General features: G+C 41.5%; 1 protein-coding gene across 3 annotated transcripts in view; it reads right to left on the bottom strand.

The window, feature by feature from the left end:
- PHKB (phosphorylase kinase regulatory subunit beta) overlaps window positions 1-12,832 on the bottom strand; it is a 102,855-nt gene that overhangs the window by 48,965 nt on the left and 41,058 nt on the right. For all 3 annotated transcript variants that reach the window (XM_087827049.1, XM_087827047.1, XM_087827048.1), the window contains 5 exons: window positions 9,067-9,130; window positions 4,488-4,583; window positions 3,263-3,460; window positions 1,633-1,690; window positions 1,033-1,110 (listed from right to left, as the gene is read on the bottom strand). In XM_087827049.1, coding sequence (XP_087683175.1) covers window positions 1,033-1,110; window positions 1,633-1,690; window positions 3,263-3,460; window positions 4,488-4,583; window positions 9,067-9,130 — 494 coding nt within the window. The remainder of the gene's footprint in view (window positions 1-1,032; window positions 1,111-1,632; window positions 1,691-3,262; window positions 3,461-4,487; window positions 4,584-9,066; window positions 9,131-12,832) is intronic.

Genomic DNA, 12,832 nt, shown 5'->3' with positions numbered 1-12,832 from the left:
CACAACAGACCACTATTGATCCGACTCACGGGTTTCAGATATGACAGCATCACAACATCATTATGTTATTTCTCATAGTGGACAATGATTCTTTGGAGCATAAAGACATAATATAAATTTGGAATCCAATGTTTATCCATAAACATTTCACTACTTTAATGTTATGAGTATTTTAGAGGGTGAGCACATAGTGGGAAATGCTGACTCTAGGGCACTTGGGAAAACCCTACAGGAACACCACAAACTTCATGTGAGACAGGGGGGGCTCTGGGCTGTCACTGCCTGTTTGTGCAGCATGTCTACCAGACCATCTGTTTTTTACCAACATCTAACAATTTTTAACTTCCAGATAAATATGTTTTCAAAGCTGTTCATTCAGGATATTATATATAGTTTTATCTTGCAAATGGTTTCAAACACCAAAGATATCTGGAACTTCTCCTTTGAAATTCCTTCAAGAATTAGTTTTGTACTCACACACAAAAATCAGTTATGTTCTTTTATGGGGTCTACTGGGGTTTAACTGAAACCAACACACTACTCATAAGAATGGGCCTCTTAACCATTTCTAAAATACTGAACCCATCTTCAGCGGATGGGTTTTAGCACCACACAGCAAATGGCATCATCTCAGGCTAGGGCAGAGCCTCCAGGTGGCGCTCTGGAGGGGCAGCACTCACCTGAATGCGGCATTTCTGTCAGTCACTTCATATTACTGTCACAACACATACAGTACAGGAGCTACAGCAGGTAAAAGATGAAGAACCGCTGCCCACCTGGTGAACCACTTTGCAATCACTCTAGCTACAACCACCTAAACCCATCCCCATCCTTCTCTTGCCAAATGAACTTTCATAAAAACACATTTATTACAACAAATTCATAGATTATGCTTTCTAATTCACTCAAGGCCCCACTCATTTTTTCAATTTTATGAGAACTGCTCTGTTTAAAAGGAAACATTTATACATTTCGATGGGACATTAAGGCAATATTTCAGAAGAATTTCATGAACAAACAATCCAACTCTACCTTCTGTGGTCTGATGAAGTACTGGAGTCAGGAGATCCTGGTATTCCTTTACTTGTTTAGAATTGCCCCTGAAAACTCCTAAAACATAAAACACAAATTCCAGTAAGCCCCACAGAAATCTCACCTTATAAAAACCTACTGGCCCAGTAATACTATTTTGGTAATTTTCTATGTAAATGATAAAAATAAAACTGAAAAAGGTAATGAAAATGTGTGTGATATATTTCCAGGAAATCCATTTTAGAAGGTCATGTTAGCATTTAGAATTGAAAACTGAATTTTAATTGGAATTTCTCTGTTCTTCAGTGTAAATGTTACAGGTATTCACAGTGTCACAGATTATAGTATTCATGGTTTCTACTCATAAAAAATTCTTCTTTGTAAATATGAAAATATAGTTGTATCATTTTAAAAATAATTCCAAGTAGTTATTCTTTGAATTATTTAATATTTGGTCGGAAAGCAGAAGAGCATGTGACATGCCGAGCGGTAAAGGGCACTGAGGCACAGCCTGTTCTGCAGCAGAAAGAGGTTGTAGTTCATTCTGGCTCCTCTTCAAACACATCCTGTAGCTGAGCTTCAGGAGAAAAGCTCACTTACCATCAATTATCATGTACAGGAAAAATATAGGAAATTCACATTCAATGCCATCAAAGAGCTAAAACAGAAAAAAAAAATTAAATTCACAAACAGCGAATTAGAACAATCACATTAGTAAGAACAACATATTAAGTAGAACAACCATAGTTAGGATACAAAATGATTTATAGTAATAACAAAATGGGACTGATTTTATAAGTAGTTTCATTGTTTTGTTTTAATTTTCTGGACTCACTATTCAAGAGCTCATTTGTTTAATCCACCACACAGTCTTCGTTCATTTGATAAACATTTCCTAAGTACCTAGCAATGCCCGGCATCAACTAGGAGGGCTGCAAAGACCAGGTGGTACACCTACCCTCGAGGGCTCCCCGCCTACCGGGGAGGCGGGCGAGGAAGGAGACAGTTTGGCGCCTTCTGAAATGTCTGTCCCTGGTATGTTAGAACCCAGGGAACAAAACACCCAGGGTCAGAGAGGGTTTATGAGAAATGAGAGGTTTCTCCAGGGAGTGAGCTAAGGGAGCTTCACAACAGCACAAATCACAGAGGCAAGGGAACACCGGGCTTATAAAAGAAACCAACAGCCAAGCAGTGTTTCTAGAACAAGCGAGGAAGAAACAGTGAACACTGAAACCCAGCCAGTGGGCCAGGGAGGGGCTGGGGAGTCATGCTGAGAGGCTGAGACTTTGATCTGGAACCGCTGGTGAGCACTGAGCAGGATCCGATTTGCTCCTTGCTGGTACCTGCTAGATGGACAGCTGGAAGGGTGGAGGAGAGGGTTAGGGCAAGAAGTAAGGGCGTCAGCTGGACGGCTTCGAGGAACAGTCCAAAGCGCAGGAGGACACCGACGGTGAGGTCACAACCGCAGTACTCCTGGCATTTTGGGCCAAGTGATCCTTTGTTGTAGGGTCTGTCCTGCACACTGTAGGGAGATTAGTAGAAACCCTGGCCTAGAGATCTACCTAGAGATTCACGAGACTTACCTACCTTCAGTGAGTCAAAGTGACGCCACACTTACACCTTCCACTCTACCCAGTCAAGCTACTCTTCAGCGATGTGGATGACGCTTACCTTTTTGGGGGGCGTTATAGTTTCCTGGGCAGCTTATAAACAGCTAGCATAAATCTAGATAAAGTAGTATGCATGTGTATCTGAAATATAAAATGTTTTAGAACTCAATATTTAGGGGACTATACTGCAAAGGGAAGTGTGTAAGTGAAACAGAAAAGAAGAGTGTTTGCTTAATGAGTGAAAGCTGGACCACAAATGGCATTTCCTATTACATAAGACAAGTGGTCGGAACAGGCAGGCAAAGGACTAACAGTGCAGCAGACACACTGCTCACCCAGTGAATCGCAGGCCCGGTATGAGCACACTGTCATGAGAGCTAACACTTACCAAGCGCTTACTGTGTGCCGAGCACCATTCTAAGTACTTCATATATATTAACCCATTTAATACCCGTAAGAACCTCAATAATAGGACCAAATAATACGAAATATGAAGACATTAATTTACTTGCCCACAACTAGTAAGTGGCAGAGCCAGAATTCAAAACCAAGGTGTCAGCCCTCAGTCGGCACTTCTGACCACTTTGTTACGCTACCTGATGTGAGGTATTTTTTGATACCTTAATTTCAGCTGGTTTGTAGTAGCGTCTGTTGGGATCTTCCAGTGATGTTCTATACCCGTCTCTCAAGAAACGCTTAAATCCATATTTTCCTTTTAATTTTCTAACCACTTTGTCAAGGGTCTGGCTAAACAGAGCTTCATCATCCAGAGCAAATGCAGGGTAGCTGATGCAGGGGAGCAGGGCAGCATCTGTGTTCTGGGGTGACAAGAAGAAGAGGGGACTGAAAGAGCCCACAGCGGCATGATCAACAGAACAGCCGAGGAGAACCAGGGAGAAGTCAGTCAGGGCCCAGCTGCCAGGGAGTGGCACTGTCCTGAGGGACAGAGACATTTATGTGGCCTGGTGCAGTGGGCACCACAGAGGAGATGAAACTTTACCCATTAATGAGTATTTTCAAGGCTCAAAACTGAACTCACACTTGAAGATCTTAATTAAGGCAGTATGTAACACCAATAATTAGTCATTTCAACTTAGTTTATCATAACAATTTGTTTATAATACTGAAAAACACAAAACATTCTAAATGTCCAACATTTAGGTAAATTAGCAGCCATTAAAATTCATACTTAGAAACGTTTATTGATATGCAAACACTTCTGTTCATAGAACCAGGTTATCAAGCATTATGAAGAACATTCTTCCAGTTGTGTAAAGTAAAAATATTTTATATGCATACAAACTATGCGGAAACATATAAACACAAATGTGTCACCTAAGATGAAAACCAAGTGGAGCAATAATGAGATTATTACTATTTGCATATTTGTGGGTTTTACTTTTTAAAAAATTAAAAAATATATATATATATCTTTATTGATTTCAGGGAGAGGAAGAGAGAGGGAGAGGGAGAGATAGAAACATCAGTGATGAGAGAGAGTCATTGATCGGCTGCCTCCTGTGCACCCCCATTGGGAATCAAGCCCGAAACCCGGGGAATGTGCACCAGGAATCGAACCGCGATCTCCTGGATCCTAGGTCAATGCTCAACCACTGAGCCACACTGGCCAGGCGGTTTTACTTTCTTTCATCAAGATCTTGCATTACTTCTATACAATAGTTATTTTTAAATAATTAAATTATTCCATTTGGGGTACTTTCTAAAAATAGAGTGACAAATAACCCCTAGAAAAATCTGCAAAAATCTACTATGGGCATATAAAAGTTATCAAAGAGAAAAATCATAAATGATAGCTCATATTAATTTATCATAAAGATATCTCACATGAGATCTTGATTCTCTGGGTAACAGTGAGCACAGAGTTTGCCTGTTGCGATTATGAGCATCGAGATCCACAAATATGACTGACCAAGAGCAGCCCTGGAACGACAAAGAGAAAAAGGACTTGGAAAAAGCTGGGCATTTTGACTAAAGAAATTTCACACAAAAAACTAACACTAAAGATTTTAACTTTCCCTTTAATACATTCAGTATTTCTCAAGTATTTTGCAATAAACATATTCATTTATAATCATAAAAAATGTTATTTTTCTATTTTCCCCATTTCTCCTTAGTTTTCTTATAAATCAAAATGTGTTGATTATAAGATAATTAATCAATTAAAGATATTTGGTTTAATAAAAATACAAATTCTAGTTTAGCTAACATTTTTGACAAGGCATAATGCAAAAACTAACTCAGATTCATAAAACCTCAATGTACAGTCCTAATAAAGAATGTTGATTATATGATAAAACTAGACAAATTCAGATACAATCTAGAATTACGGATATAAATACAACTTGATTAAAATATGAAGACAGCACACTCTCAAGTAATAACAATGCAAATAACGTGAGCTAGTATTCACTGTGTCAGGCTCTGGGCTTTATGCTTCATATTATTGTTCTCATTTTACTGAAAAAGGGTGCTAAATCTTAGTTTAATACAGCAAGAGTTCAAAATGAAGTCTCTAAGTTATATAACTTCCCCCCAAAAAATATCTTTCAAGTAAGAACCAAAAAACTGAACACAAAAAAAACAACACAACTGTAACACAAAATGTTAATTGGTTGCTAACCAAGTTTAACAGAGTTTAAAAATGTACTTTTTAGCCATTAGTGCTTTCTGTGTTCAAGAGCAGGGCTGTAAGTAAACATGGCTTTGTTCTTTTACTGAGGAGCTAAATATTTTGAAAATCAAAGAGAACAAAATTAGAAAACAAAGACTGCTTCCATTACAAGAGAATGCTCAGAAAACCACACAAGGAAAGGAAGACGAGAGCTATCATGAAAATCATGTTGGTTCAATACAATCTTCTAAATCTCATCCCAGCTCTCACCTTGAAACTAAAATGCCTCAAATCGATCAATCGCTTAGACTGAAATTCAAAGCCTAGTAGTCACAGGCCCAAGGTCTGCATATCAGACTCAATGTCCGTATTTTCCCCCTTAACCCATGTCCACGCATGAGTAGTAGCTCATAGAGTAGAATGACTTCTCATTCATAACACCATTTCTTAAATCTCTTTTAACTCCGACAAATAAGTCAATGAACATGGAGTGAGAGAGGCCATCTGTCTCTCAACAACCAGATTAACGCCTGACTGACCCTTCCTACTTCTCTCTGCTCACAAAACCAAGCTGAGCAAGCTTCGTGTGTTAGCTGCCACTGCAGAGAAATGTGTTCTCTGCTCTCAGGAAAACAAACGAGACAGAACTTGACCTGTGTTCTCAAGGAGCTGACCCAGGTGATAGTCCTGAACCGTATGAGTATTAAACAACACAAAAAGGCCGCCTGTGACAACACACGACTGTGGACCAAGCGAGGGGCTCCAGTGAAAGAACAGTGATGGTAACAGACCTCTGAAAACAGGAGGAAAATAAAATAGGGAACCTGGGCCAAGCCACAGAAAAGGTGAGGACCACAGCTAGGGTCTGAATCTGGGGAGCAAGAAGGGGGGTTAGGAAAAAACAGCACAGAAATGAGTGGGTAGGAGATGTTAGGAGCCTGCTAATAGACAAAATAATAGGACTTACCCTTCAGTCTCAGGCTGATAATAAAGTTAATTGCATGACACATCAGTGTGCCTTGAGTTAAAATTTAAAGACACAATCTAAGTAGGATAATTGATAAATAATGAAGTGAAATGGCAAATTTGGCAATTCTTGCCATTATTCCATTAATATAAACAGCCAACTTCTATTTTCTGGCCAAAAATAAATGGCTTATTTGTTCAGGTCTCTTCCTAAGTCACCCTCTAAGACATATGTGCAAGAGAAAAATAATCTCATACTATCACCATATTTTAACACTGAAGCAAAGGCCAGTTAACTATTGTTTGCTGTCCTCTTAAAAAACAGACCATGCTGGCCCTGGACGGTGTGTTTCTGTTGGCGGGGCATAGTCCCGTGCTCCAAAAGGTTGCCAGTTCCATTCCTGGTGAGAGCGCATGCTCAGGTTGCAGGCTCGGTCCCCGGTAGGGGGCGTGAAAGAGGCAGCCAATCGATGTTTCAGTCTCACATCGATGTTTCTTGCTCTCTCTCCCTCTCCCTTCCTCTCCCTCTAAAACCAATAAAAAATCTTTTTTAAAAAAAGACCATGCTTTAGGCATATGGCCCAGATTTACTTGAGGATAAAAATCACCCAAGGCCATAGGCAGCTATTTGTATTCAGAAGCAAATTCTTAAAAACATCATCAAGAAGAATGTACATATGGAATTAATTATCACCTACTTTAAATGGTTAGACACATTCATTTTAGGCCTGCAAATTTCAAAGGGAAGTCGTATGTCTGCATTGCTTTGAACACTTTGCAAAACATGAGCAATCTCTCTAGGCATCACCTTTCAGATTTGGGCCTCAGCTGTGTCAGCATCGTGACTTCTCCAGTTAAAGACAGGAATATAAAAGAATGTCTTATAAGTACATGTCATCAGCACATCTGAAGAATGTTGGGTATTTTATTTCATCTTCCACTTCCTGGAATCATCACGATGCTGCCATAACACCCTGACTCCATCTGAAGAGCACACTTTAAGACCAACAGCTCCAACTTCACTCCCAAGCTGAGTTTCCAGGCTTATGCTCTAGTAAATACACACCACATCCCCATGACCTATTTATTTTATAACTGGATGCTTGTACCTTTGACCCTCTTCACCCATTTTGCTTACCCCCCACCCCCACCTCTGGCAATGGCCGGCCAATCTGTTCTCTGTATCTACCACCTTGGTGCTTTTGGGTTTTGTTTGGTTTTATTTACTTTCCACACATCAGTGAGATCATACAGTACTTGTCTTTTTTCTCTTACTTCATTTACCATAATCCCCTCAAAGTATATCCATGTTGTTGTAGTTGTCAAGATGTTATTCTTTTTTTATGACTGAATAATATTCATGTGTGTGCACGTGTGTGCATGCATGTGTGTGGGTGTATGCGCGCACGTGTGTGTGTACACACACCGCATTTTCCTTACCCATTCATCCATCAGTGGACACTTAGGTGGCTCTCATCTTTCTTGGCTGTTGTAAGGAAGGCTATAATGCCATTATTTATTCCATATTACCCTCCTACTCCTTCCTTCCTTCCTACCTACCCTTCTATTTCTCTATCTTACACACACACACATATTTAAATGATGTATCAACAGTGAGGAAGGGGTGAAAAGGAAATAAAAATATTAAAAGATACACGTGGAATCCATGAGTACTAGACTCTTCAGGAAGAGAGAAATGTTGATATAAGCCAAGGGGTCTGTGCCAGAGGCACCAAGAATCTCTAGGGGGGCATAATATTAACACTCAAGATTTCCCATAGGCTCTCACCCCCACATCTCCATGAGAGAGGAAGTGTGGGCAGTGGGTGATTTAGGGTTGCCAAGTGAGCACCCAGAATGGGGTGCTGCTCCCCTTTCCCCAGTCCTTCCTTGTCAGTGTCATTCTTCACCCTTCCCATCCTGGACGTGAGCAGAGTCCATCCTCCAGGGGAGGTGGGAGTGAGAAGACGAGAGTTGTGTCCTTAAGGAGGGGAAGACAGCTGTGCTACCACTAGAAACTGTCTTACACTCAACACTTAGGTACATAGTGTTATAACTGCATGACAGGAACTGTCACATTTTGCATGTCTGTATAACTTCCTCAAATGCATCTGTGCTGACTTAGCATTTAAGAGCTTAGGGTTCATTATAATATCAGCTGGTAGTCCCCTTTGCCCTTCCATATTAGAAATCTTTACAAAAATTGCTAAAGAAAATTAGCCTACTTCTTGATCCAGAGAAGGACCCTGTATTTTTACCCTTCCATCATCAGCTCAATCCATGGTTACTTGATTACATGCAGAAACTGGTTAAAGATCTTATGAAAATTTAAAGCGACCCTCAGGGTTTCCCTTTCATTCCAAAGAAAATGAGATTTAGACATATTCACAGCCAGGTGAGGGTTAAGCTAGGATCAAAACTGGCAATTATTTGGCTATACATGTTACTCAAATTCCCCTCCACAGAGCTATACATTGATGTACATGGCATTGAAACCAACATGGAAAAAGGCATGGAAAATACTCGGCACATAATGCCAGAGACATTTTAACATGTGAAAGCTCATCAGGAGAATTGAGGGGAAAGCTATTGAGCAAAGATAGTGAGAATTTTTTACCAAAAGATTTTTTAAAATTAAGCAATGTTTTTCAGTTAGGAAACTAAAATTTAATTGGCAAATCATATTCAAAAGGAAGCCTGTCTATGCTACATACATTTCAGACACTCTCTGATCATAAGGAATGACTTGGTTAATGAATGGCCAAATTAATTAAACACATAATTTTAAAAATAGTCAAAGTTTGTTGCTGCAGCTGTTTTGTTCACCTGGTTGCCGAAGAGGTTGAATCCATTGATTGCTTCTAGAGCTGCCTTTGCTAAGCCAACAGAGCTGAAAGAGAAGAGGAAATGCTTTAAAACTCTGGCCCCAAAATAAGAACCACTATCTGATGAATGTGCACAAGCAAGCTTCTTCATTAACACTTGTAACAATTTCCGTAAGAAGAACGTCTGAGAGAGTTGGGAATGACATTTCACTGTTTTAATTTTTCTCTTTTATAGTTAGTGATCTTTTGGGGAAAATACTTCTAAGTTCACCTTGACATAGACAAATGGTCATGCGATTGATGGGAGTAGTTTTAATTCTGGGATCATTTATATTCACTAACGCGGGAGGAAGGGTGAACTTCAGAGGACGCGTTGTTACGCTGTGCTGCGTGCACAGTAAGAACCGGGCTGGGCATTATCAGCTCAGGTCAATAAAAGAGCTTTTCTGATGTCAATCTGAACCTTAAAAAATGATCTCACACATCCTAAGTTCAAGTGCTCTTGGCTTAGGGACTAATAAAATGGCCATTGTTGTATGTTCACAACTAACCAGCATACCTCACATTTTTTGCTGTTGTCTTCTCTTTGTAATAAAATGTGTATTTCTTTTAACTCTCAAATACCACATACAAGAGTACTGAAAAACGAGAAGACCCAAATTTCATTAAAAATGGGACACTGTCGCCCAGCCGGGCGGGGCTCAGTGGTTGAGCGTCGACCTGGGATCCAGGCGATCAGGGTTCAATTTCCGGTCAGGGCACATGCCCGGGTTGTGGGCTCGATCAATGACTCTCTCATCATTGATGTTTCTATCTCTCTCTCTCTCTCCCTCTCCTTTCCTCTCTCTGAAATCAATAAAGATATAAAAAATAAAATAAAAAATAGGACACTGTCATCTTATAAAAACCTTTAAATATTTTAGACCTCATACCCAGTTTATCTTACTTACTGCAATTTTTTTCTAAAAGCAAACTCATACACCATGAATAGCAAACATAATTAATGATGTCAGCATTTCAGCATGTCGCCAATGCACAGACTACAGAGTGGGGTCCCCAAGCAGCAGCACAGCCCAGAACCCGTTAGCAATGCTGGCTCTCCCTCCTCGGGAGAGGCCTGCTCTCAGCACAGAAGCCCTCCAGGTGCCTGAGCACACTCCACATTTGAGCACCACTGCTCTGAGCTGTCCGTGTCATCGTGACCTACATTTTCTATGGCTTGTTTACGTGAAATGTTCCTCAGTAAGCAGTATTTGAATTACAGGATGGTAAATAGATGAAAAACTTAACATGCACAGATGGGAAAGGGGTGTAGACAGTTTTCCCTATTCCTCCCCCTAAGAGCAGCTGAAAGTCCTGGGTATTACACAGACAAAGCTAAAAAGGCTCAGGAGGATGGGAAAGCAGGCTGGCCAGGAACCATTCCCTTTCTGGTATACAGGCTGGAGCTGAAGACACAGTAACCAGGGGACACCAGCAGGCACATACAGAAAAAAAAAGGTCCCACAAAAGCCTGCTCCCTCCAGCCAAAGGTCCTGAAAAAGGGCAGTCTAGCAAAACAGAAAACTTTCAGACAATGAGCACTCAGAAAAATCTGTGGCTGAGTGGGAATCCTGGACTGCCACACCCCTGAATCTGCAATGAGGAACTTGCACCAGACCCCCAACCCTCTTAGCTATGCCTATCAGAGAGGTCCAAGGAGGAAGCCAGACTTTTAGTTCCGATGGGTAGTCAGAGGTCTCCCCTCTCATACCTCAGTGTCAGTAGAGATCCCCTGTAGACCCTGGACTTCCACTGCCCATCAGCAATGAGGTAACCCTCTGATTCCTGCCGGGATGGCATCAGAGGAGGTCACTGGGGAGTCAGGACTTCCACTGATGCCAACTATAGAGGGGCCACACCATTTCCCTGTCAGATAAGCGGAGGCTAACTGGGAGTCAGTAATGAGGCCCTCCTATCCTTCTACCAGGGATGCACCATGGAGGCCACCTGCGGAGCTAGACATCTCCCCCAGGCCCAGCAGTGACAAGGAGTCTCCATCTCAGCTGTAGGCAAAAACCTGGCCTGACATTCTCACCTAGCAGCAATGAGGCAACACCCCGCCCCCTGACCATCAGAGTGGTGTCAAAAAGCACAGTTAAAATAAGATCCATGGTGTTATAATATGATGCCCAAAATGTCCCTGTCTCAATAAAAAATCACTCATCATATCTAGAACCAAGAATATCTCCGGCGGGATAATAAAGGACAATCAGTGGATGCCAGCTGAGACGCAGGCGGTGCTGGAGTGATCTGACAACGACGTTAAAGTGGCCATGATAAAAATGCTCCAGTGAGCAATTATGAATATGAATGAAAAAGAGGAAAAGACAGCCAGCCTCGGCTAAGAAACTGAAAGTATCAGCAAAGTTTTCAGAAGCAAAAAATACAGTAATCAAAATAAAAGGCTCAGTGGGCAGGATCAGTGGCAGAATGGAGGAGACAGAAGCATAACTAAATTGGAAGGTAAAACAATAAAAATTATCCAATACAAACAAGAGAGAGAAAACAGACTAGAATAAAGAGAGCCTCGAGGACTCGAACATTCATGTCACTGCACTTCCTAGAGGAACGAAGGAACAGGGCAAGATAAAAAAGTACTGGAAATATGGCAAAAACTTTCCAGTACAGCTACGGATTCAAGCAGCTAAGTGAAACCGGTACAGAATGCAATGAAAGTATCCATGCTGGGTCACATCACAGCTTCTGCAAACCAAAGACAAAGGAAACATCTTGAAAGTAGCCAGAGAAGACGCTTGACCTGCAGGGGAAAACAACTGAATGAGTCTGAATTGCTCATCAGGAGCCACAAAGGCTAAAAAAATGTGGCATCAAAAAAGAACTTCCCCGACCAGACATGGCCTAGCTACTGACCCTGAGCGACAGGATGTGCTGGAAGTTACACTGCATGACCTCCGAGACTAGATCATAAAGGCAACCCAGCCACTTCCGCCCCTCTCTTTTGGGATGTTGGACCTTGGGACCCAGCCAGCATGCGGCCAGGAAGCCTGTATGGAAAAACTTCATGTATGTCATACGTGAGGTTTTGACTGTTGACTGGGACTGCAGGTTCCAGTCAACAATCCAATACCTGAGGATGCCTTCAAGTTGGCTCCAGCCCCAGCCCCAGCCGACAGCAAACATGTAAGAGGCCCTAAGCATGCACATGCTAGTTTAGCCCTGTCAAACCTCAGAACCACGAGAATTCGTAATAAGAGAGAGTTCTGTGCCTCTACATTTGGGTGGTTTTCTTGCAACAATAGGTAACCAGAAAACAACCTAAGTAGAGTCCCTAACTCTACCGTGGACCCAAAACAAGTGGGCTGGCTGCGCATACTTAGCCTTGTACACTGCAAATGAAAGCCAGCAGTACTGGCACAGGCATCTAGGCTGCTAGACCTTAGGGAGCAGGGAGCCCGGGGGTTGTGCATTCTGACAGCTCATGCAGAAACATTCATTGTCGGCTCATCTGCTTGTTTAGGAGTGTGTTCCTGAGGTCCTAGAAGTTCTCCGTTAGCTCCCAATGTATAAACTTTTACATGCATTTAATTGAGTAATACCAGAAAGCCTCCACTGTCAGTGTGAGGTACACGTGTTTTTAAGACTGCATGAATAATAACTTATTCAAAAAGCAAGAACCTAAGAAATTCTGCACTGCAGGAGATATACAATGTAGCTAGCCCAGGGTTCCATCTTCGACAGTGGTGCAGAAAGACAGCTACCGGATG

The sequence above is a fragment of the Miniopterus natalensis genome, chromosome 18 (genome assembly GCF_054644295.1).
Source record: "Miniopterus natalensis isolate mMinNat1 chromosome 18, mMinNat1.hap1, whole genome shotgun sequence".
Lineage (NCBI taxonomy): Eukaryota > Metazoa > Chordata > Mammalia > Chiroptera > Miniopteridae > Miniopterus > Miniopterus natalensis.
The sequence above is the reverse complement of the archived record's forward strand: the minus strand, read 5'-3'. Positions and strand labels throughout refer to the sequence as shown.